This window comes from Parambassis ranga, chromosome 9 (genome assembly GCF_900634625.1).
Source record: "Parambassis ranga chromosome 9, fParRan2.1, whole genome shotgun sequence".
In the NCBI taxonomy this organism is placed as follows: domain Eukaryota; kingdom Metazoa; phylum Chordata; class Actinopteri; family Ambassidae; genus Parambassis; species Parambassis ranga.
The window spans coordinates 21,501,081-21,525,989 of NC_041030.1; the positions used below are offsets into that span (position 1 = coordinate 21,501,081).

Below are 24,909 nucleotides of genomic sequence, written 5' to 3' on the forward strand. Positions count from 1 at the left end.
ATATTTAGACATAAACTCCGCTTTTCATTTCCTGTTGAATGACCCACGTCATTTGTCTGCGACGCGCCTGCGCAGTAGTGTGGAGCTTTGTTATTTCATTTCAGTATGGCGCTTAGCAAGACGTTTGGACAAAAACCGGTGAAATTTCAGCTCGAGGAGGATGGAGACTTTTACATGATTGGATCGGAGGTCGGTATTTCACGTATTTAACAAACCACTATTTAAAAGATGTACTTATTTTGGTATATATGCGTCCTATAGCCTGACAGCCGGTCCGCTAGCAGCTAGCTATTAGCTTATCCCAAATATCGACGCTAGTAGAGATGGGAACACGGCGCATGAAGGCTCATTCATTTATTTCGAGTTTGTTGGACAATTGTTTCAGATATAAACAATTATCTGCATGTTAGTTAAATGTAATGGGGTCTAACGTGTAATTATTTACCCTTCTCCACTGGGTGACCTGGTTTTCTTCCTCCGAGCTAGCTAACAATGAGCTACGTAGCTAACGGCTTTAACGGACGTTAAAGTAGACTAGGCTTCCTAGCAGCTAGCATTTACCCTGGAAATGTAAATATACCCAACATTCAGGTACATTGAAGGTTCCTTGGACACAAATGCGTTCATACACACTGTGGACCCGACTGTAACAAAGCTTCCTGGTGAAAGTCAGTCATCCAGTGCTTAGTGTTGTTCTAAAGCTGATATACTAATATGCGACTTTTGTTATTATGCCCAAAACTATAAACAAACGTCTTTATTCTTATGCATGAAGTACTGTTTTTAATAAAGCTACAGCATCCAAATTCAGACCGCTCCTGCATTTATATAAAGACATTAGTCCCCAGGCTGTGTGTTGAACATCGAACCCTCACATTTCATCTCTCTGATATTGGACAAATGGAATAAATAAATAAATGGGATTTGATTTTTAGTGTGTGTTTTTCTTCTGTCACACACCCGGCCATATATTCCTTAATATAAATGCAGCATGACTCAAAGTGTTTACCATCCTCAGTTCATCTGGAATTTTTTTCTTGATAACTGATGAATATTTCAGTGCTGTGGGAAATGTAATAAAAAATACGTAATTGAACAATAATCCAAACTTCTCTTTGCTCATGGGTTTCTTTGTGTTCAGGTGGGAAACTACCTCCGTATGTTCAGAGGATCCCTGTACAAAAGGTACCCGTCGCTATGGAGGAAACTGGCATCAGTAGAAGAACGGAAGAAGATTGTGGAGTCATCACATGGTGTGTAGAGTCCTGACATCATCCATTTCCTCAAATATAAAAGAGATTTGCTGCAAATAAAGTGCATGTAATGGATGTTTAAAATGAATTTACATTTTTGAAATTGACCACCATGTTCCTCTCATTCAGATCACGGCTACACTCAGCTGGCCACCAGTGTGACTCTGCTGAAGGCTTCGGAGGTCGAGGAGATCCTGGAAGGAAATGATGAGAAGTACAAAGCTGTGTCCATCAGCACTGAGCCCCCTGCCTACCTCAGGTAAAACACTGCAGGACAGCGCCTATGTTTGTGTGTGTAAATAGCAAAAATGTGTTAACAAGAGAGTCTGTCTTATCATAGACAATTCAGTTTATGAAAATAAAGAAGGACAAAGCTGATTCCTTGGTGATAAAGAGTCTGAAACGAAGATCAACACATTTTAATGTGCTTCCTGTGTTCTTCTGTCATCAGGGAACAGAAGGCAAAGAGGAACAGTCAGTGGGTTCCCACATTACCCAACAGCTCTCACCACCTGGACGCTGTGCCCTGCTCCACCACCATCAACCGCAGCCGACTGGGCCGTGACAAGAAGAGGACTTTCCCCTTGTGGTGAGCCAAGAGACTTAAGCTCTCCTTTGGTACACGTAGGGTTATATCTGCTACATAGAGATGAAATCTGAACTCAGTGTGTGTGGGGTGATGGCGTGTTGCTTTAATGTAATGAAGTCTGTACTTCTTTAACATCTCTGCGTGTCTGTCCGTCCAGCTTCGATGACCACGATCCAGCAGTGATCCATGAAAACGCCACCCAGCCTGAAGTCCTTGTCCCGATCCGTTTGGACATGGAGATTGAGGGACAGAAGCTCAGAGACGCATTCACTTGGAACATGAATGGTAGTGTTCATCATCACTTCCTCTAAGTTTGGAATATATATGTTTGATCAAAACAACAAGAACGATTCAGAATCAGAAACTTTATTAATCCCAGGGGGAAATTGATTAACTCGAACCTGACCCGTATGTTTGCTTCATTTGAATTCTTTTAGAGAAGCTCATGACACCGGAGATGTTCGCTGAAATCCTGTGCGATGACCTGGACCTCAACCCGCTGACCTTCGTCCCCGCCATTGCGTCTGCCATCCGACAGCAGATCGAGTCGTACCCAACAGACAGCATCCTGGAGGACCAGACAGACCAGAGGGTGATCATCAAGGTGAGCCGTTGCCTTCAAAAACAGTGTCCGTCTTCAAGTTTAATGTGATGTATCAGCTGTTGATGAAATGTTTTCGCGTCGCAGCTGAACATCCACGTCGGGAACATTTCTCTGGTCGACCAGTTTGAGTGGGACATGTCCGAGAGGGAGAACTCTCCGGAGAAGTTCGCCCTGAAGCTCTGCTCCGAGCTCGGCCTGGGCGGAGAGTTCGTCACCACCATCGCGTACAGCATCCGAGGTCAGCTGAGCTGGCACCAGCGGACGTACGCCTTCAGGTACTGCGCAGTAACATCCTGACGTGCTGCTGTCATTGTTATTATGTTTAGACAAGAGCTCATTCAGAATCTGCAACGTAAACGTTAGTGAAGGTTCAGAGTTTGTCCTTGTTGTTGCCATCAGCACCTGAAGCCTGTTACTGCGCGTCAGCTTCTAACTGTAAACAGCAGATGTGTTCCCTGTTGTCTAACCTCCAGACTGAAGTCAGACTAATGTGACCATGGCAGCTGCTCAAAGTGTTGTGTGGGTAAAGGGCAGCAGACAGTCCCAGTATGTACAAAGCTGTGAACTGTTTGAAAACCCAGACGGCATCACCGACCTTCATCACAGCTGGACGCCTGAAGGGGAAATATTTTGACTTATTTCGGAACAGTGAACAAAGTTGAGCTTGTTTCTTCTGGTCAACATTGATTCTGAAGCATGTGTTCAGACCTGTTTATTTCCCGTTTGGCACCATATGTCGTTCAGTTTGATAAACATCACACATATGATGCTGAGTTACACAGACGGACACAAAAGAGACAAACTGAAGTGTGTGTTTGTTGGTTCGCAGTGAGAATCCTCTGCCTACAGTGGAGATAGCCATCAGAAACACAGGTGATGCTGACCAGTGGTGCCCCCTGCTGGAGACCCTGACAGACGCAGAAATGGAGAAGAAGATCAGAGATCAGGACAGAAACACCAGGTCAGTGTTCCAACGGTCTCTGATAGAAGTCCTGTTTATAAAACGTCTTCCTCCTGCGCCTGCAGGCTTTAATCCTCATGAGTGTTTGTGTTTTGAGTTGACACCGTGTTCCCGTTTGCTCCGCAGGCGAATGAGGCGACTGGCGAACACGGCGCCTGCATGGTAGACGCCTCAGCGTCAGCGCCCCCCTTCAGGAACAGTGCTCGTGTGATTGAGGTATGCCGCTGTCACAGATCACAGCAACACAGTCGCTTCTCCACACCGCGCGCTGGACGTCTTCTCTTACTCGGCCTGGGATCTCAATCAGTCGTTCGCCGTGTCGTTTATTTTTTATTATTAATATAATGTTTTGTTTTTGGGGGAAAAAAGGCCCTGGTAGAAAACGCCCCTCCTTCGTGTGTTCCCCTTTACGACCTCCCTCCCCCCCATCCCCCGTCCCCAGCATGGAGAAGCTGCTCTCTCATTTGACCACTGACTCTCTTTACCTGACCACAGAGGGAGAAGAAAACACACCACCAGTCTCAGATAATATATTGTTTTGTTGTATTTGTTGTCTTTTTGTACATTTTAATAATTCTTACAAAATAAAAAAAATAAAAATACATGAAAAAGCTGAATTTGTTGTTCCTGTTTCTGTTGTGCATCATTCTGGAAGAGCGTTTGTGTTGCAGTGGGTGATGAAGTCCCTCGCACAGATGTTGTTTGTGTGTTGTTGTGCTAAGCAGTTTCCATTTTATTCCCAGGGTCCGAGCCACAAAGGCAGCGGGTGAAAGTGCAGAGTGTGCAGACGGCGCTGACGGCTTTTCAGGCAGTCATGTGAGGCAGCTTTCATACACAGGCAGATAAATGTGGAGGTATTCATAAGCAGCATGTAAATAGAGAAGCCCTCCGCTCACCTGATTCTTTGCTTTTTCTCCCTGCTGCTGTTTTCCTGCTAAACTCCCAATGATACTGGAAACCCATCACACTGTGCACATGTTTGAATCTTTTTTTTGTGTGGGTCTCTGTGCTGTTAGTTGTGTTGCTCCTCAGCTCGCTGCAGAGCTCCACCCTGCTGCTCCTCCTGGAGGACACGGTATTCTGGGTCCTCTGGTCGGTCAAACATGGCCTTTCTGTAAGAAGACACAACACTGGAGCTGAATAATCTGTCGGGATTAGATGAAGACACCAGTTTCATTTACCCAAACACAGTGCGCATCTTGACTCCCAACCTTTCACCAACTACACCAGCCTGCGAACACTGCAAAGCCAAACATTAGACACTACATCTGTGTGTGGGCTTCAGATACATCTGCTGCTGTCTGACACCTTTGTTATTGTTTGAACATGTTCTGACTGTCTGACCTAACATCGAAGGGACTGAGTTCTTACAGGAGTTCTGGTGTCGTCAGCAGCTTCCTTCCTCCTGGCTGGTTTGGAAATACATCTTCTAGGAAATAGTACATGTGTCCCACACTGATACCTGAGGAGGGAAGGAGCTCGTCACACCAATCAGCCTGGTGAGGTTTTTTTTTTTTATAGTCTTCTTTCTCTATTCAATGGACCCGATTAATTCAGACTGTGGGTGAATGTTTTTGTACCCAGGAGGTCGATCACGATGGAGTTTCCGAGCAGCAGCGAAAATCCCATCAGCACCCAGGGCAGGAACGGCGCCTGGAAGGTCAGGAGGCCGAAGAAGTTCATGCGTATGAGCGGATGTCTTCGACTCCACACGTACACCAGCATGATGATGAAGGCCTGACCCAGGAAGAAGATGTTGGCGAACAGACCGAACAGCTGCAGCTCTTCAGGTTAAGTACGACTCGTCACTGAATGTTTAGATTAGGTGACAGAAGAACGGTGCTCCTGTACATCCGTCAGAGTTTATGCGACTGTTCCAAAACATCCCTTTGATTCCAGCTAACCTGTCGGCTACAGCATCATTACACAGCAGAATAAGCCCATTTAAAAGTGTCCATGAAACATAACACGGCTCCAGAAAAGCCTCCATAAACACGTACATTGACCAGTTTCACAGCAGCCCTGAAGGGACGTCTGTGGTAAACAAAGCCAGGACTGTATCATTAACCTGGAATGTGAACAAGAGCTCCTGGCTGCAAACTGCTGAGCATCGTCAAAAAGAGACGGGGCTGTACAGTAGCAGCTTTACAAAAATGACCCCTCAAGCACACAAACAAGATGTTTGTCAGCTACAAAAGAACACAAAACAAAAGGGTCATTTCACACAGACACAGACCGACAACCATTGTGTATTAGAACTGAAGAATACACAACAATCCCTCAGGCCTGCGTAAAAACAAGCTGGGCCCATTGACATGTTTTAACAAGTCTGTCATATTTACTCATGTCCTGACATAACTACTCAAATACTTAATTTGTGAAGATTATTTAAGGCTCTAATGGGTCAAAGTATAGAGTTTTTAAGAGGCGAGAAACAGCTGATCAGCAAATTTGAGGGTCTTAAAGTCGTTGAGAAACAGACATGTAGTATTAAATCATCTTTTCTGAGCAGGTCTCTTGTTAAAAATCTCTAAGGATACAGTCATCACGATTCCTCCAAACAGAAACATGACAACAAAATCCGCCGTCCTCCCCCGGAAACAGCCTTCCTCCAGCATCCGACAGTATCGATAGCTCCGTTTAGTTAAGGAATCTGCAGCTGTTGGAATTCACGTGTGCGTTTTCAGACCCACAGAGACATAAACCCTGAGTGTGATGGAGGTAATTCACTGATAAAAGATACAGGAAGATGAGGTTGAACACAAAACTGAATCCAAGAGAACCAAAGAAGAGGAAGCTGGTGATCAGACGCCATATCTGAGAAAGAGACATATGACATATGATACATGAGATGATGCTTTAACTTTGTTCTGTAGTGACCAAAGGTTACCTGGTACCGCCTGATGATGAGGTCTGGATTAAAGTAGAGCTGAAAGGGGGTGATGACATCGAGTTGCTAAAAAACACACACACACAATGTGAGGTTAATCTGCAGATTAGGAACCAACCTCCAGAGCAGTGAAACAACCAAGCAGCAGCCTCCAGGGCTCAGACTTGAAGCCCATTCTGAAGTGTCAAAACTTGTAGTTCACACCGCAACCACTAGGGGCTGGCTCCAGAAGCGAGTCATTTCCTATAGACTCCCATGTTAAAATGGCCGACTTCACAGCAGGAATAAACATGTTTACAGCCTGGTACAAAAACCATTCTGGTCTCAGATGATAGGTTCTCTTCCTCTTCCTCTTTTTATAACGCACTTGTTTTAATTTTATTCAGACTTTTACGCATATTTATGGGCATTACAGCTCTGAGTGACAGACGGTTGCCGTATCACAGCGCATGCTTCCTGCTTCCACGATCGCCCGCCCCTCTAAACTCCGCTCATGCTCCCCCTCTTTGTCATTATTTGGAGTTTTGGTGGATGTGACGCTGCCAACATGGCGGCGGTCAGAGCGTCCCGGAGCCTCCCACCGAGCCTCAAAACGGCTCTTCAGAAACAAACGGGTGACGTCACGGAAGCTCTGTCTTCCGTGACGGAAGACAGAGTTTCTAGTTTTTACTGTCAATGAACAACCGAAGTCCCAAAAACTGCACTTCATTAAATGGCCACTTGAGGGCCAGCCAGTCCCCGCCATGCCGTGTCCCTTTAACATAATCTCCACCACTTCAGCTCCACCGCTTCGCTCATATTCGGATTAACTTGCAGTTGTTTCACCCTGAGCTGCAGCCGCTCTCATTTGTTCAGTTGGTGTTAATGCACGTCGGCCGCAGCTTCACCCGTCACTCCACTGATGCACTGACTGACTTTCAAACCAACACACACCTCGAAACAACACTTCTATTGCTATCAGATCATTAAAATGTTAACTTTGGATATTTCTATCCTTTGACTGACACTTCAACTGCTTTCATGACACATTTTTGAAGGGGCGGAGCTACAGTTTAAAGCTTTACTTCACAGCAAGTCACAGGCAGAGCAGCCAACATATCAGCCCCAATGTTTTTATTCTTGAGTTGTCACTGACACTTCATCTCCTCTCAGTGCTCTGACGCTTCACTGCAGTTTAACAACAACAACAGACACCATGATCTCTGGATCAAAACAACTTGTTAAAGGCTAATCCAGCCCATAATACTCTTGTCTTTTTAACAGGCGGTTATACAAACATCAGTGTTTATTTTGCCTTTAAATGATCGTTTCTTACCACGGCAGCAGTGGTCAGGACGCAGGCAGTCGTGTACGCTCGGGTCACCACAGGGATCTGAAAATACTCCTGAGTGAAGCTGTGAGCCATCGCTGCTGCTGCTGCTGCTGCTGCTGCCGCCCCACTGTCAGCCATGACCCCCATCCCTGAATAACACACTAACACACACTCACACAGAGGCCCCGCCCCTTCCCCCTGTCAGCCAGTCAGCTTCAATCCTCGATTAACACCGTCCATCACACACTGGATCATTTCAAACTGAGGCAGAAGAGGTTGATACAAAGGTTATGGATTTATTATCATAGAAAAACAATAATACACAGTTCATACATTTCATTGTACAGGATAAAGGCTAAATGTGATTTTTTTTTAAAATAACAATAATAATCAGAAACATATATGTACAAGAGACGTTCGGCTTGTTGTTTGTGTATAAATATGTTTTAAAGCAGTCAGAATTCACCTGAAATGAGCCGAAGAAACGTTTGGAAACTGCAACGACTCGTCAGCGTCCTGCACTGAAAAAACACGACGGTCTGCGCTGAGCCTTCACTTTTCACACGCAGCAGAGCAAATGTCACACCAGCTGGAGCAGCGGTTCTCAACCTCAGTGTCCGGACCCACAAGGAGGTCACAGCGGAAGATTTGCATGTCCTTGTGATTTTAAAAAAACTAAATTCACAGCAGTGGTGGAACGTATGACACTTACAATATAAAACATAGTTTCTATAGTACAAATATACTAGTACTCTATTTATAGTGTACTATATCTATATTATGCTTATCGTGTAGTAAAGTAATGTTTTATGTAGTTCATGTAATGTCCCACCACCGCCGTCCACACTAAACATGGGTCACATCATGTACAAATCCTGGGTTGAGAATCGCTGACCTTCACAGCAGCTGCTGTCCCTGAACGCCTCACAGGCCGATAAGTAACTGAGCACCAGGTCACAGAGTAAAAAAAGCAATAACTTCATAAAAGATGACACAATGTATGAGGAGAGTTAAAAAAAAAAGCCCTGCAGGGTGATGCTATTGCACTCTAGATGGCGCCCTGCAGCTTTGCCTGCACACTGAGTGATCAACGACACAATCATTTAACGTTATGATGTGACATTTTATAAGAAATGCATTAAAAAAAAGCAGGTAACATGACATATAAAGGCTAAAGAGAGTCGTCTGTATTCACTGAAACATTGAATAAAAAAAATCAACTCAAACAGCATCGTTGTCCTGTCACACACCTGAGTCAGTTTGAGGCCTCTCTACCTGCAGCACTAAGGTTCTGACATGACAGATGTGTTTTCCACACTCTCTGTTGAGTGTGAGCACAGCAAAGATTATTAGGTTGTGTGTTTTGTCGGGGCAAAGAAAATGTGTGAGGATCACACACACACACTGTTCCGCCTTGCCAGGCTTCAGCCCATCCGTGCCTTTTGTATGAATTTGTTTTGTTTGTGCATGAAAACTTGCCTGAAGTGTAAAAGTTAGAATTAGATAAAGTGCAATGAAAGTGGAAGATACTAGTATAAACAAGGGGGACCTGAGGGGACGACAAGGTGTCCTCTGGATCAGCAACGTTTCAGTGGAACCTGTCTGGAGTCCTTCTACTTACACGTGGATTTATGCATTCATTTTTGATTCTTTGATAGAATTTGGACTGTGGCTGCTGTGACATGCAGATGAAATGCTTTGTAATTTAAAGGCAGTGTTCTGATTCATGGTCAGTGCAGGAGGATTAACACAAAGTCTCACTGTGAGGCTCAAAGAGGACAGGAGAGTTCACATCAGCATCATTAATACAGGGCCCAGATCTCAGCCTTATGGTGACAAATATGTGCAAAATAAATATGCGTATAGCTGCACAGGAGGTGCCACGGTGAGGGAGCATAACTTGTTTTTTCCTGAGAAGAAAGTGTAATTGATCTGAGTGTCAATAACTGGAGTGAAGCATTAACAGATTTACTCGTCCCCTTCAATCTGCAGTATGAACCAAAATAAGTGTCTTTGTTCCAAAAACTCTTCATTCATTTCATAAAAACATCTGCGAGTTGGATTCTCCGCAGGTAAAACTCAATATTTACAGCCGAAAAAATCCACGCCAAAGTAGCGAGGGTAGCCCACCAAAGAGTTCATGTCGTTGGGATCAAACTTCCAGTACTGTTTTCCTCGGATAAAGTGAGCGAAGCCTGTAAAGAAACACACGTCAATCAACACCAGTAACCAACGATCAGCTGGGTTTCTATGTCAGTGCTGCTGGACCGTACCGTCGTTGTCCCTGAACGCAGCGTCCACGTCGTCGGGGATGCTGCTCCAGTCCCGCATGCTGCGCGGGTACGCGGACTCCACCCTGTTCTCTCTGGGGCTGAACCTCCAGTAGCTGCCTGACTTGAAGAAGTAGATGTTGTAGTCGGAGTCCGGGCCCCAACGCAGAGCCGCCTGGATCCCTGATACTGACAAGCCTAAAGTCCAGATGGGCTCCGGGCCCCTGATGGGCTTCTCAGCATCAAACACCCAGTACTTCTCACCTGCAGAGACGAAGATACATATATGCAAAAAAATGACATAAAAACACCTGACACACTTATGTTTTCTGACATTACCAGGATGTTGTTGGCCACATACTAAACACACCAACATGGACGTCAGAGGGTTTCCCTCATTCTGTTTGTCTCTCCTGTCTTATTTCAGGTCAGAGCTGCTGTGTTTCTTGGAGGATACAGAAGGTCAGAGAAGCCTCAGCATCATGCTTCCTGTTGAACTGCTAAGAACAGCTTCATGTGGGGCTGTTTTATCCCCAGACAAGCTCTCATTGCAGCACAAAGTTAACTAGAAAAGGGCATTTCCTGAAGAAAATGCAAGTTTGATTGCTGCAGCTGAAGCTTGCTTTGAATGCTGATGTGAAGGATTGCGTGAGCTTTGTATGCCTCTGTGTGTCAGCCAGTCACCGTGGTAACAGCAGAGGAGACCTCAAAAACCAATGTATGCTGAAGATACGCTGCGCCAAAAAACGTACGGAAGAAGAAGAAAGAGGGTGAAGAACAATGCAAAGATGGAATTACCATTGTACACCTATTTAAACTTGCATGGAAAAGTTGGATAATTTACATCTGTAGATGAGTTCAGTCCCCCCCCCCGCTCACATTAACCCATAAACCACATAACAGCAGCTCAAACATCTCCACCGCCCACCTTGAAAGAACCAAATATTCCCAGACTTGTCTTCAAAGGCGGCGTCGATGCTGTCGGGAATCCCCCTCCAGTGACGGGACGCCAGTGCCGGGTAACCGCTCTCCATTTTCCCGTCCCTGATCCTCCAAACGTAGCCCGACTTAAAGAAGAACAGCTCTCCTCGGATCATAGACACGGCATCAAAGTGCGTCTCGCAGGCGTCGGGCTGGAACTGAGACAGATCACTCGTTTGTTTCTACACGCTCCAAACGCTCCATACAGTTTCACACAAGAAGCACGAAGTGCTATGCAGCTGTTTTATTGTCTGAAATACTGTTTTTATTGCCACATCTTTGCACTTAAAAGTTTTACAAGAGAAAAGAATCTTTTTCATGGTGCTCGCCAGCTACAGGGTCTCGGGGGACTTTCTTTTGTCTTTGTCCCTCATTCATCATCTGTGGTTCAGAAACACTCACATAAGATGTGGTGTAGAATTGCTTCAGTCAGACCACACCACAAAGGATGTGTCTGATGCTACGCTATACTTTTCTTCTTGGCAACTCCCATAGAAAAGATTCATCTTATTAGAAAAAGTGTCCCAGAGCCACAGTATGTTGCTTTATTACTCACATTAGTGGGGAGGTAATTGTCCAAACTGCTCTCTCGCTTGGGCGTAGGGGAATGCGGCGGGGGACGGATGTCCGGAGGAGGTCCGTACAGTTGTTGGATGCCACTTTTGTCATCCTCGCTCAGCCTCAGCGGGTAGGTGAAGGAGTAGTATGCGGACATGATGGCTCCCGGTGACCGGGAGTGCTGCAGGCCCAGGACATGCCCGAACTCATGGGCCGCAACCTGGAGAAGGTCTGTGCCTGCGGGGGGGTGGAGGAGGGGGTGTAAGCCTTTGTTTTGCCTGCTCGCAGTGCCAGGCGGTGGGGACTTTTCTGCCTGAGTTCATCCCATGCCAACAATACCTGAGTCATAAAACACAGCCCTGCCTGCTGACTCAGAGCTGCTCTGAGTGTGTCGGAGAGACAGTGAAATCCATGCAGCTGCAGTTTGGACCAATTTAATATACAGTAAGCCTGCTATGATCTGGACTCTGCTTCATCAAACTTTTGGGGAATGATGCTGCAGGAACAACACATTTATGTCAACAGAAAGAAAACAAGAACTAAGCGTGAGCTCACACACTCACCCATGTGGTTTCCGATGGTCCACGACTCATCGTAGTCAAAATGAATGTCGCCCTGACGGTGTGTTTTGGGGAAAAAGGCGTGAGCCAGAATCCCGCCCTGCCCGTCAAACGGCAGGTTGTCTCCGTGCCAGTACCTAAAAGGTCCACACCGAAGAGCACGATGAGCACAAAAGCCTTGAAAAGCAGGTTTAGATCCAACAGTTACAGGACTTAATAAACACATAATGCATTACTCCACCGTTTCTGAGAAGTTTCACTCTCACTTATTACTTATACACGTGTCGACCCGTGTGACTGTAACAATGTGTGTTTAATAAACAGGTTCAGTAGGCAGCTCTTCCCAGTTCCACCACAACAACTGCTGAGAATAACAGCGGAGGAGACCTCAAAAACCACTCCAACTTTGAGAGCCTGGCGAGCAGAAACGATCCGGAATTAGAAAATTCTGAATACAAGTTTGACAGAGCAGCATCTAATGAGTGTTTCAAGACTAAACTGGAGTCTGTAGTTTGAAATTTGTAGCAGGAGATACATTTGGATGGCAGATGACCCTCGTTGAAGGGCTCTCTCAGACTCCCATGTTAAAGATGACACCGAAATTGCTTAATATTTGAAAAACTATAATTTCTTGAAAAAGAACTTGAAGTTGACCCAGAATGTCCTCTGTGAGATGAACATTTTGATAGTTGAATGGCTGAAATATGTATGCTGAAGATACACTGTGCCAAGCAACGTACAGAAGAAGAAGAAAGAAGAAGAAGAAGAAAGAGGGTGAAGAACAATAAGCACAAACATTCAAATTCAAACAAAGAAAGACAAAGAAAAACAGCGTGAGCCACAGAGAGGAGAGTGATGTCATTTCAGAGACGACACTGGTCCCTGCTGTTTGTCCTTTCCTGCTCACCTATCTGCTGTTTCCATCTTTGCAGCTCTGATAAACATATATATCTGATTGTAGCTGTCAAAATATTGACTCAGATGTTTGTGATTATTTGGGAGTAATAAGGGAAGAATCCAAACTGGAGCCATGACACCATGATGAATGCAGCTCAGTCACAGCTGGCTCCCTTCTGTCCTCCTGATCCCGGCTCACTCAGTGGTCGGGGGCTCATCACTTGAGGACATTTATCAGACTTCACACAGCTCCTTCGGACATGAAAAGGCCCGATGGAACGTTTCCACAGATGCTACACCTGTGAAAACAGACCCTGAAGCTTGTGTTTTGCTGTTTCTTTCCTTTAAATAAATGATTGGGCGGTATCTAAAGTTTTTAGTGTTGATATAATGTATGTTGTGTTTGCTCCCTTCTCCTCTCCTGTCACCGCCCGACATGGAGCAGACCGGGTCTTCACCTGAGACAGGTGAGCCGTCACACAAGCATCAGCCGCACTGTTCCTCAGCTCTCCTCTGACTCGTCTGTAGCTACTTATATTTTGTTTCAAGGAAGATATCTGGATATCAGAAGAGGAAAACCCGACATCCAGCTACCAAACAGGCATCTCTACAGACAGAACGTTTCCAACCAGCCACACCGGGGAGCACACTCTATATCTGACTGAGAACTCTTGTTGTTGTTAGCTTAGCCTCTGATGTCATTTTGGTGCATTCTTCAGGTTCCTGTGTTTAAACTTGTCTTTTCTTTTTCACCTCTCAGTCCTCTCACCTGGTGAAGTCGATGCGGATGTCGGACTTCCCACTGTAGACCTCTTCGAAGATCAGCGGCGTGACGTTGCTCCAGATTTTCAAAGCATCCCGAAAGATGCTTCGAACCTTTTCCTCACTTATCTGCTGGGGAAAGCTGATGATCCTGCAGGGGGAGACAAATACAGGTGTCAACACACACACACACACACAGAGGATGTACAGTAGCACAGAGAGACCACCAGCCAAGCATGCCTCCATCTAATCTGATATCTGCTGTCGTCTCTTCAGTGGGGAGGTGTGCTGTTACCGGCCGCCTCGGGCGTGCTAAGAAAACACTGCAGTATGATCTCCTCCCTTTCCTTTGAGATAAAACCGGTGTGATTTAAACCTCCTCATGGCGTTGTTTACACCTCATCATAAAGTCGCTGCTGCTTACTTTTCAGTTTGTAGGGAGGGTCGTGTGTTAGACGTCGACTTTGGTTTGGTGTAATGACCTCATAACATCTGCACGTGGGATGAAGTCTTAAGATTATACATAGTTAAGGTTTCTCCACTCAAGCTCCACCTACTTGGCCACATTTGAATGAGACTGAGTGAGACCCTGCTCAGAGAGCACCTCCACACTGAGCTTCAGCTCCACGCTGCAGAAAGGTTTAAAGGCACAGTTCAACTTTCAGAGCGCAGGCAGCTGCTGGGACATGTTTACATCGTATCCTCTGCAGCTCTCTCTGACTACCTTGCACAATGATACCAAAAAATGACAGCAGGTAACAACAGCTGGGAAACTCCAAATGTTTCTGCTGTGACAAGAAACAAACATGACACGGCATGCTTGTTACTGAGGCGGCTATATGAAGCTGATTCCTTTTGTCTAAGCTAGGCTAAACAAGAAGGTAAATAATTACAGGTTACCAAAACCTACATACTGCTCATTCTTCACATTTTATTTCATTACTTTGGTAACATGATTACCTGCATAACAGCCAGGCTTCCTGGTGTAATCATGTGACGAATGTGCACATAAATCATGAGACATCGTATTAATATATCTGCTTCATGTCCAGTCCAGAGCATGTTAGCCTGCTTAGCTCTTTTATTCCCTCTGGGGGTTTATGGGAAACGTGGTCTGAATTTGGAGACACACATGCAATAATAACTCCAGTATCATTCCTCTCATGATTGTCAGTGAGGAGAGGAGCCTTTTATTGAAACTGCAGCGCCTGCACACTGAAGTGTAGTTCCTCTTTGTGATCAGACAGTAACGAAAGGACAATGCAGGTGTTTCACACCACATCATGCATAGTTGAACTAATTTTTGTGCTTCAGTGAGTCATTTAAAGAGACATGCTTTAATTACAGAACAACTGACACTGTAACATCACTGCAATACTTCAGTGGGGACCCCTGCCTTCCCATTCACTCTGCTTTCTGCTGAGTTCTTGCTCTCATGGCTTGAAATAAACCTAAATATCCACTCAGCCGTTGAACCTTTGGAGACAGATATCCAACATTAGCAGCCACCTGTGCACTCTTTTTCTCAGTTTAGTTAACAGCCAGTAAAGTCGTTAGAACAACACGGCTCTCAGCTGACCCGTCAGGGCTTTAGGTGCCGTGTCAGAACTTGCTTCACGAGCTCCACATGCTGGCTGGTTCTAAATTCAAAAGTAAACACAGGCGCTCATTAGCACGGCTCCCATCCTTCAGCACTCATATCACAGTCATTTAAAAGGAGGGACGGCAGGCTCGTTAGGTCACAATAGAGAAAAGTATAGTTTCTGCCAGGATCCTGGAGGTTTACCACATCACTCTGTCACGTGCCGCCACGAGCTCCGCTGGTCCAGTCCAGCAGAATCGAATTAGTCTGTGGCTGGTGCTGCTCTTAAAATCACTCCCACTCCCACTCCCCCCATCATGGTTGCCTTCTGTCTGTCTTAATATACTGTTACGTTAAAGAATGACTACAATGAAAGAGACCCCAGGAGACACAGACAGAGAGGCAGCCGCCTGCAGACGACTGCCAGACTCTGGATGGTGCCGCAGCCTGAGATGAAAGAAAGCCAGCACCCCCTTTTTAGAATCATCACTTCAATACTTCATGTTCTCTGTAGGTCCTTACATTATTGTGCCAAAGTCCAACATTTAGAATGTACAGCAGCAGAAACATGTGTCATCAGCTCGTACATGTACGTGTCGTTTCATTTCCTCAAACATGAACGCTAAAAATGGTTGATTTCCACCCACTACTCATCATCATGACCCGCCACACGTCAAGAACATTTATTTAAGTTCAACCAAAGATCGTTGTTTGATCGTTTTATTTGTCTCAGCTGCAGCAGATTTGAGGATGGGCTTGTCCTCTCCTCTGTTCAGCAGCTGAGAATCAGTTGATCTGTTTACCCTGTATGAATTTAAACAGTAGAGCTGCAGGACACACATTCAGCTGCATGTGTTTTTCCTTCATATCTTTAAGGTTGGTGAGGAGCCGTGTACCTGTACGTGAGGTGTTTCTTCTCCAAGCGTCCTCCAGACAGGACATAACGTCTCTGCCGGTGTCGCCCCGGATAATGCACGTCCTTGTGGGCGGGGTAGTCTGGTACGCCGCAGCGAGGGCGTTTCCACGTGTTGGAGGTGTTTGTTGATGAACTTGCCTCCTTGACCAGGTCCTGAGCCTGAGGAACTTTCCCTCTCTTCTTCAGGTCAGGGAACTTTTCAGAAACCTGGAAAAACGACAGAGTGAGGAGTGAAGACCTTCCTTTAATTAGAAACGTCCATAATCATATGTCAGCAGATCGCCAAAGGTGTTTTAGGTGCTAAAACAATGGTGAACTACAGCTCGTACTGACACTCTCCAGGGGGGAGAGAAGCAGTTACCAACCACAGACATGCAGCAGATGTAAGTGCTGGACGGATATGAATCAGCATCATTGCAGCTTTGGACCCTGTGTGCTCATAATCAGGTCACTGAGCCACGTATTTGCCCCAGTTTTTGGAGCCAGTTGGTCCCAGAGTGTCCCATTATCGTTAATGCAACCCCCCCCCCCCCCTCCCCCCGGCAGATCCAGAGGAAATGGCTCTGCTCATTTCCACAGAAACAAATTACAGAGAAGAGCCGTCCCGTCCGCACCGCCTCATCTGACTCAGTCCTCGGCCTCCAAGCCAAACCACATCAGCAGCTCTGCAGCGGCAGTGAACTGTTGGGTGTTCTGCTATCACAAAATTACGTGCATTTCCTTTTCCGCTGCTCCCAAAACAACCTGTGGGAAAAGACGCTATCAATTTATTGTGTTGAGATGAAACAAATTACCTCCATCGGGAGATCCTGCGATTCCCACAGATTCTGTCTTACATAACCGCGCTCCTGGTTCTGACCTCAGCAGCTTTTAGTTGATGATGTTGTTCTTGTTGTTTTGCCCCCTTCTGCAATATCCACTCCATCAGCTTGGCAAGATTATAATAAAAAAGGTAATTTACCATGAGAAGGTAATGCACTGTTCCCCTGCTTTAAAGTGTAGAAATATGTGCTTATTAACAGGGAGGCAGCAGTTCAGACAAAGACCCACCAGAACAACATCACAGAGCTACAGTGGGTCGACTGTGGGGTCGCCTCAGGTCTCCTTTGTCGGGGCCAACGAGTTCAACACACCACAGTGAGTACAGCGAGATGTTTTTAACATTCAGTGTCGGCTACCTTACTGTTTGTATATTTTACTCCACTGTTTTGCCCACTTTCAGATTAACAGAGAATCAGAGTCGAGGTTCAAGATGGTGAAAGGAAAAGCTGGTAGGTCTGTCCATGTTTACTTACAGTCTGTGGCAGAAAGATGTTGGTGAGCATGTTGAACTTCAATGAAAGCTTATTAGATCCAATATATTGATGCTTTGAGTCTCTTCAGGAGTTGTTTAAGTTGAACTTAGCTTTAAATGTTCCTATAGTCTACATCAGAAGTGGGACTTGCTGCTACAACTACATTATTGTATGAATATCAACCTTCAGAAAGGAAGCTTTTATTTACTTACATGTATGTTTTATGCATTTTAAAATACAAAGTCCATCCTGATTCACAGCAGCTTTTGTGGCGGACACTGTGTAAAAGTGATTTCATTCGGTGCAGAGTGTTTATCTGAGTCACCATCATGTTTGTGTTGTGTTTAAACGAGCCCGACTCGCTGCTCTCTGCAGGACTCCGCTGTGTCGCTGCTGTAGGTTATGGGGAACAAAACCCAGCATGATTCATGGAATGTGCTCCAGACTGCAGAAACACCGGGACTGATGGGTACGCACACCTCCCAGAGCTCCCCCGCTCCTCCTCTTCCTCCTCTTCCTCCTCTGTCTCACTTTGTTTAAAGGAGGTTTCAGCTTCATGTTAGGGGGGAGACCCCCAAGAGGTTTTAAACTGTCCCCATGTTTTCAGCTCCTTTCTGGACTCTTGTCCTCTGATTTGAGATTTCTCTGAGTGCTGTTATCTGCCTTCCTGCTGTGGAGACCAACAACAAAAACCTCAGATAAACGACAAAAACCCCCTATCAGTCCCTGACTCATACCGAAGTGAAGGCTGTTGACATGAAACCAGCTGAAAACATTACCAGCATGGAGTTCAGTCAAACGCGTATTTACCATGTGTTTGAGTTCGTGTCCTCCAAAGACCTGATTTGACATGATGCAAATTCAGCATTAAGCCCAATTAACTGCTGTTAGGTTTGATTTATACATGTGCAGAACGGCGCCCATTATTCCACAGATTCACAGCTGCTTTGCAAATGTTTCATGGGGAGAAATGCATTCAAAATGTTTTGTTGAGATATCCCGACCAGCACGGTGCTGATTTATGCCATTCAGGTCTGGTTTTCACTTCACTGGGCTGCTGAGATCGCAGTGAGCTTCAAGATGAGTGGATTTTTTGGAAGGTTTTTATTTAATTACTGTGGTCCTAATCAAGTGGTGCAGCTGAGAAAAGAAGTCAGTGCTGAAGTCTTTCAGACACCGGGCTGGAGTGCTTAACTGGATGGTTTTTCTTGGACTGTGCTTCATCAGCGTGTCGGTCAGGTCGCCCATGGCTTAAAGTATCGGCTTATCTTCTTCCAAGAGCGATGCGGGCTTTTTGCTGGTGTGGACGGTCGCCTTCTGTCGACAGCTCTGCTCAGAAGCTTCTGAGGTCTTCGTTGCAGACGGGATTTGAACCCATGAGCTGTGACCTCCTTCCCCAAGCGAGACAGTTTAGACTAAAGCTGCCTGATCCCAATCAGAGGGCTGAGGTAAGGGGAGTGTCGGCTTTCAGGGTTGTAAAACTTTAGCTAATTCTAAGTACAGGGTGCAGTGGGGGCCGCCTCTGTCATTTCAAAGAGAGAGAGAGATGAAAAAACATGCAGTTAAAGGACTGAAACCCCCAACTGTGTTTCAAATGGATTGTTTGACCTGTCTGACCCCCGAACTGAATAAAACCCTGAATGTGTCGGGTTCCTCGCAGGTTCAACATCAAAGTTCAAGGTTAAACCCAAACAGCGCGTTAGCAAGTGACCCAGACGGTCTATGTTTAGCCCTTTATGAATGAGCAATATCTTTTTTCCTTATGCTCACAAACATGTTTGAGCTTTGTGCAGTGCTGGAAAGTTGACGTGAGTTTGGTTTGAAGATATTTAAGGCCGAGCTGGTGGAGTTCAAGCAAAGTGCTGCTGAAACACAGTTGATTAGTTTTTGTTTTCATTCGTCCGTGCTCACGCAGCATGTCAGCAGACGGTCTGACGAGTGTGTGAGACAGAAAGGAAAACAACCCATCAGCACAATTACTCTGTCACTTTTCTGCTGAGTGTGCACAAAGTGGGTGATGAGATATGAAAAGCCTGAAGACCTCGAGGATGCTTCTTCGTGCTGAAAGCATTGTGATGGCGGTTGGCGGCAGAGGGTGAGCGGGCGGGCGGGTGAAGGGGTTGGGTTGGTGCGGGCGGGGGGGGGGGGGGGCATCCATTCATCCACAAGTATGGACACATCTAGCTTCTGGTTACAGTGATGACAAGATGTGCAAGCAGTGGCGCATGGGATCTGACAGCGGTATTCACAGAGGAACATGTCTGCACACGGCGAACAACAGACCCACCGGGTCATCGTCACATCTCCAGGAACCTCCAAGGAAAGCAGACGCTGCTCCGTTAGCAACTTTAAGTCCACTTTAATCTGCAGTCCAAAAAAGCAACAACAAAGAAAGTGCCAGGTGATGCTGTCGATGATTCCAACGAGACGAACAAGAAGCTTTATTTTCCATCAACACAACATCCGAGTGCCCAAAAAGAAACTGTTTAAACCTGATACCAGTGAAGCTACCAGGAAGCCAGTGTTTACTTGAGGAGGCTGATAAGGTTTCAATTGGAAGGGTGTGCTCTCATTGAAAAAAACACAAGGACAATGGGTTGCTTACAGTGAGAGGATCCATTGTAGCAGATAGGAGTGTGGGGGGGTACTTATCCTCATCATCTTCCTTCTTAATCTGCTGATCCAATAATCTGAGAAACACCCGCCAGTGGAAGGTGATACAAACCATCTGGGCATCTCCCTGCATCGCATCATCTCCCTCTGAGCCCTCAGCGTGGCAGATCTTCAGTCCTCCTAGCTGCGGGATGACCCACTGATGATTTCAGAGCTGACTGTGAAAATTAATGAGACATCACATCCTGAAGTCCTTGTGTGTCAGGTTGTATTTGGTTGTTTGACTTGAGGTCCCAGTTCAGAGCCACAAACACACACACACACTGGCTCGTCTGTAGTGCCACCTGGTGTGTCTTTTAAATGATCCTAAATCATGACTATTTATGTACAATTTTTAATGGATATGTGACAAAGTGCAACACTTAAAGGGATCTTCAGCACCCAGCATGCACTGGGCTTGGTGCCTTCTTGGCTCATCGCTACTGAAAACAGCCAATTAGAGGCTTTTAAGTGAGGAGTCATGAGTGTCATGATTTCACCCTCGCTGATGCTCTCACTCTACACTGTGAAGAAAGATGAAGCTGTGCTTGCTTAAAGCTGCCATCTTTGTTTTGGACAAATGTGAAATGAATCAGACCACAGACGAGTTCTGTGCCATCCAGAAACTTAGGCCACTGGAGAAAGTCAGTCCAGCTAGAGTAGGATTGAATCCTTCGCCTTTAAGCTGGATACGTTCGGACCTATTTTCAAAATCACACACGTGTCCACACGAAATCCAGCTTAACACAAAGTCCGTGTATCTGTCCATGCGCCATGCGTTTTATTTATTTTTTGTCACGCGTCGCTCGTTCTTTCTTTAATTTTTTTCAGTTTAAAAAGCAGCTTATTCCTTTGTAGCCCTGTGGAAAATAAACTCAGGGCAAAGCTGCCGTAGTTCGACGGTTGTTTCCAAACGGCTTTTGTACGCGACCCGGACACTGTCCCTGTGAACCGGAAGTATGACGTCACTAGCGGGATTCGCTAGCTGCATTTGCGTTCAGCCCTGAGCCAGACGTAAGCCAATCCGGCTAGATCCACCTCCGAGAGGTGGATTGAAATCAATCCGGATATATCCGAATTTGCGTTGTTCAGACTCAGAAAAAAAAACTATCCGGATATATCCGGATATGGCCCGAATCCAGCTCTAGCCGGATTGACTTCCCCAGTGTGAACGGGGTCCATGATGAAACATGGTGAAACATCTTCTCCCACCATGTGAAGGATTCAGAAGGTCAACAACAACCCCCACCCCCTCCCTCTGTTGTGTCTCACCCTGCTGGGAGCCGGCTCTGATGTCATTTTGCTCTCACGGTTCTCCGACCAATCGTTTGGCCCCAAGTTATCAATATGCTGCAAGCAGGCAAAGCAAAAACCAAAACACTGAGCAGTCACACCGGCTCACTGCAGAGGGAAAACAGGCACAGCGTGTATCCCACTGCCCTGAATGCCACAGACTCTCAGACCTGTCCAGACCTGTGCGATCACTCACGCTTCTGTCAACAACAGAAGAACTAATTGACAAAACTAAAGATGTTCCAGAAAAATGACCAGCAGACATAACAGAGCTGTCATCACAGGTGCCCTAAAAACAAAAACACTGAGTTGATGTGACTCCTCCTGAGTGCTGCCCGCTGCAGCGAGGATCTGTGAGGGCGCTTTGTTATGTCAGCATCACACTGCACTGGGAATGTGGTCAGTGTGTCAGAGCAGGTCAGCAGTTTCCAACTGTTCCAGTTTGCACATGTGTCTGCCAGCTGACGCCAGTTTAACCAAACACAGTTTCACTTCAGCAGTATTTAGAGTCTGAAAACAGTCAAATTATCAGCGAAGATCAGACGAACCATGCTGCAGATGTTTTTATTTTCTGCCTTCATGTTTCTCTTCATCATCTCATGTGACCTCTGAAATGATTCTTCTGACCCCCAGCAAGTTAATTGAACACAGAGCTACGATCTAACAGCAGTATGACCGTTCTCACTTCACCACCTTTACAGCTGTGCACTGAGCAGCACCACAAATGTCCGAAGGCACATCGGAAAGCACATCGGAAGGCACATCGGATTGTTCTGTTGCATTATGGGAGCAGATATTTCCTGTGAATGTTTGCTATTACGAGGATTTCTGCCCCAAAACACAAAGACAAAGAATTCTTAAAGTTGCAATACCTATCCACACCAGCAGGTGGCAACAGTCAGTTTACAGCATTTACAAAGGAAAGCAGCAGGAGCTAGGACTGCAGACATGCACAGCGGCGCTCCATGTTCACTCCAGCCTCTTCAGTTTCTTCATCCCATCCGGCCACACTGTCATAAAGCCTCAGATCCTCCAGGTTCACTCCAAGGCCCCGCGAAGCCCTGATGGGACAGTGAGGAACCTCAGTCTGAGAACCCGCCTCCTCCACTGAACTCCTTCCTAAAGATGCACTCTTGGCTTTTTGTGTGCAAATCTGATATCAGACCTTACTGACAACCCTGTTGCAGCTTTAGTCTCTGCTGAGAGACTCTTTTCTGGAAAAGATCTTCACGAAGGAGAGCAGACACTGTCTAGTGACACATATAACCCATGTTTGCTGCTTTGAAATCTGCAAAGTCTCCCTTTATAATCCCTGCACACACTCCTCCAATAACCTCCATTAATTCCTCTAAGTCAGGCTGTTGTTGTGGACCTGTTGCAGCCTGTTCTGGGATCTGGTCTGAGGACACATTGAAACCTTTCAGATAATCATTTTGTCGACTTTACGGTTCCACGCTTCCCCGGAACCCTGTCGTGATAAGACTGCTTGCTCTTCCCTGACTGACAGGTCTACCAACCCTTTGGGTATATTTACACATTTCTCTGCATGTTTATGTGTCCTGCTTTCCAGCGTAACGTTCCAAAAACAGCGTGTGATCGGCAGATTTTTCAGGAATGATTTGCTGCACACACTCGTCTCCTGTAGAAGATAACTCCTCCTCCATAACATGACAACTATTAGCAGCTATCTCTGTAATTGTTCCTCGAAATCGTCTGTTTGTTTGGACAACATACTCATTTTTCTTTGTACCTGTAAACAGGACGTTCCCCTGAAAGCATGCACCATAAACCGGCCCACTCTGTGTAAATAAAGGTTTTAAATGTTTGCTGCAGCCAGCGGTGATCTGACAGCAGAACCCATAGTAAACACAGTGGTACCTGCAGCATGTGGTCAGAGTGCACGATCAAAGAATTCAAATGTATTAGAAACACACGACAGTGACAGAAAGTCTAAGTGGTGCCGCTGACGCCGCCATGACGGGTCCATGTGGAGGACCCCTCTCTTTTTTATGGTGTTGTTGACAAAATGCCTTTAAGACCTGTTATTACTGCTTCCTGCCCTGCAGACAGGGGAACTCAGCAACCTTTATTTTCTCTCCCCCCTCTCCCCCTCTCTCCCTCTCTCTCTCCCTCTGTCCTCCCCACAGATCAGACCTGCCTGCTCCGAGTCAAACCCAAAACATTCTGCTGTCACCCTGCGGACAGCACGTCAGGTTAGGCTGCTGCTGCTGCTGCTGCTGAGCAGACGAAAAGTAAATAGTGATGATAGTAATTTCTAAAGTTACAGCAGCTAATTACAGTGACAGGTCAACCCCTGCACGAGCCTAAAATACCACTTTTCTTAATTACAACATAAGTGTCATTGGTCCTAATGATTCCAAGGAACGCGCGTGCACGTGCGCGCCACCTGCAACAAACCTTAAACAAAGACGGTTTATTTTAAAGCGAGCAGGCTGCACCAACAACACAGTGTGTGTGTGTGTGTGTGTGTGTGTGTGTGTGTGTGTGTGTGTGTTCAGCGGGGTGGGGGAGTCATTTTCAGCAGGAGAAAGAATGAAGAGAGTCAACACTGCAAATTCCTTTAAAGTGTAAAAGAATAAATCAGGCGTGCAGAACCAAACAGCGACTCCTTCTGCGCCAAAACTCCAAACGTGTGCAGAGGACGCGCGCGCTCTCATGCTGCATGAAGTTAAAACAAATAAACAAACAAGTAAACAAATAAAAGGAGAAGCTTGTCCTCCTCCGCACTCACCGCTGCCGCTTTGAACCTGCCGGATCCCCGCGCTGGGAAGCAGAGCATGCTCGGGAAGCATTGCAGCGCAAAGACGCAGCAGCACACGAACAGAGAGGTCCGCATCCTTCGCCGCCTTCAGGAGCCGTGCTGGTGCAGCGCAAAGCGGGGCAGGTTTTAGGCGCAGCTGTGTGCGGTGTGTGTGCAGTGCCGGCGGTCACACGGCTCCAGGATCCGGGGCGACTTCTCTTTAAATAGACTCTGATTTCTTTGTTCTCCTCAGTTTTTTTTTTCTCCACATACACTTTTTTTTTTCTTCTTACAGCTCTGGGCTGATAATACCACCCGCTACCATGTGACTCTTAACCCTTTCTCTGCCACGCCGGTAAACAGATGACAGAAGACTTTTCACCCACCTGTTGTTTTTAAGGATTTCATTTATTTATTTATTTTATAAAGCAAGGAAACCCGGATGACGTTTTTTTTTATTGTCAAGAAATGTTAATTAAATATGGAAAAACCCCACAGTAAACACACACTGCAACACATATGCAAATATTATAGGATTATTCTAAGAGTATTACAAGAACAGCAACAACTGACCAGCAGCCACAAAACACACAAATCCTCTTATGAAGCATTACTAACAGCACGATGTTTGACTGGTCAAATATTTCATATTCAAATGTGATTTTTAATGATATTATCTTGCTTAATTATTAGGCCTCGTTCACACTGGAGAAAGTCATTCCAGCTAGAGTAGGATTGAGCCCAGACAGCCTTTAAACTGGATGCGTTCAGAC

At 45.9% G+C, this 24,909-nt stretch overlaps 3 protein-coding genes across 4 annotated transcripts; 1 reads left to right on the forward strand and 2 right to left on the reverse strand.

Moving 5' to 3' along the window:
- The first annotated feature begins 62 nt into the window (after positions 1 to 62).
- On the forward strand, positions 63 to 4,024 carry LOC114441075 (SWI/SNF-related matrix-associated actin-dependent regulator of chromatin subfamily B member 1). The gene is made up of 9 exons (XM_028413844.1): positions 63 to 189; positions 1,142 to 1,253; positions 1,383 to 1,512; positions 1,705 to 1,842; positions 2,000 to 2,127; positions 2,280 to 2,446; positions 2,531 to 2,721; positions 3,276 to 3,407; positions 3,534 to 4,024. Exons 1-9 carry the CDS (start codon positions 106 to 108, stop codon positions 3,571 to 3,573), a joined length of 1,122 nt encoding a protein of 373 aa, XP_028269645.1. The 5' UTR covers positions 63 to 105; the 3' UTR covers positions 3,574 to 4,024.
- A 12-nt stretch (positions 4,025 to 4,036) lies between these two features.
- Positions 4,037 to 7,745, reverse strand: LOC114441077 (derlin-2-like). Its single transcript, XM_028413846.1, has 7 exons — positions 7,613 to 7,745; positions 6,298 to 6,363; positions 6,151 to 6,224; positions 5,948 to 6,041; positions 4,988 to 5,183; positions 4,779 to 4,869; positions 4,037 to 4,519 (listed from the first exon to the last, which is right to left on the reverse strand). Exons 1-7 carry the CDS (start codon positions 7,700 to 7,702, stop codon positions 4,420 to 4,422), a joined length of 711 nt encoding a protein of 236 aa, XP_028269647.1. The 5' UTR covers positions 7,703 to 7,745; the 3' UTR covers positions 4,037 to 4,419.
- LOC114441076 (stromelysin-3-like) lies at positions 4,791 to 24,426 on the reverse strand. 2 transcript variants are annotated; one of them, XR_003671241.1, is made up of 9 exons: positions 24,128 to 24,426; positions 16,116 to 16,342; positions 13,645 to 13,788; positions 11,982 to 12,115; positions 11,417 to 11,655; positions 10,808 to 11,018; positions 9,883 to 10,143; positions 9,233 to 9,804; positions 4,791 to 4,801 (listed from the first exon to the last, which is right to left on the reverse strand). XR_003671241.1 is itself a non-coding variant. In XM_028413845.1 (8 exons), the coding sequence occupies exons 1-8, from the start codon at positions 24,230 to 24,232 to the stop codon at positions 9,689 to 9,691; spliced, it is 1,437 nt and encodes a 478-aa protein (XP_028269646.1). In that variant the 5' UTR covers positions 24,233 to 24,426; the 3' UTR covers positions 8,835 to 9,688. The 2 variants fall into 2 exon arrangements, 1 of the variants encoding a protein (XP_028269646.1); XM_028413845.1 differs by lacking the exon at positions 4,791 to 4,801 and having other exon boundaries at positions 8,835 to 9,804.
- Positions 24,427 to 24,909: the final 483 nt, after the last annotated feature.

Excerpts from the sequence above, each read along its gene's own strand:
- LOC114441075 (XM_028413844.1), top strand. The coding sequence starts at position 106 with ATGGCGCTTAGCAAGACGTTTGGACAAAAACCGGTGAAATTTCAGCTC. Across the intron at positions 2,128-2,279 it reads ATTCACTTGGAACATGAATG|AGAAGCTCATGACACCGGAG; the intron begins GTAGTGTTCATC and ends GAATTCTTTTAG. Across the intron at positions 2,447-2,530 it reads ACCAGAGGGTGATCATCAAG|CTGAACATCCACGTCGGGAA; the intron begins GTGAGCCGTTGC and ends TTCGCGTCGCAG.
- LOC114441077 (XM_028413846.1), bottom strand. The coding sequence starts at position 7,702 with ATGGCTCACAGCTTCACTCAGGAGTATTTTCAGATCCCTGTGGTGACC. Across the intron at positions 6,364-7,612 it reads TCCTGACCACTGCTGCCGTG|CAACTCGATGTCATCACCCC; the intron begins GTAAGAAACGAT and ends TGTGTTTTTTAG. Across the intron at positions 4,870-4,987 it reads CATCGTGATCGACCTCCTGG|GTATCAGTGTGGGACACATG; the intron begins GTACAAAAACAT and ends TTCCCTCCTCAG.
- LOC114441076 (XM_028413845.1), bottom strand. The coding sequence starts at position 24,232 with ATGCGGACCTCTCTGTTCGTGTGCTGCTGCGTCTTTGCGCTGCAATGC. Across the intron at positions 12,116-13,644 it reads ATCCGCATCGACTTCACCAG|GTACTGGCACGGAGACAACC; the intron begins GTGAGAGGACTG and ends TGGACCTTTTAG. Across the intron at positions 11,019-11,416 it reads ACAATTACCTCCCCACTAAT|TTCCAGCCCGACGCCTGCGA; the intron begins GTGAGTAATAAA and ends GATCTGTCTCAG.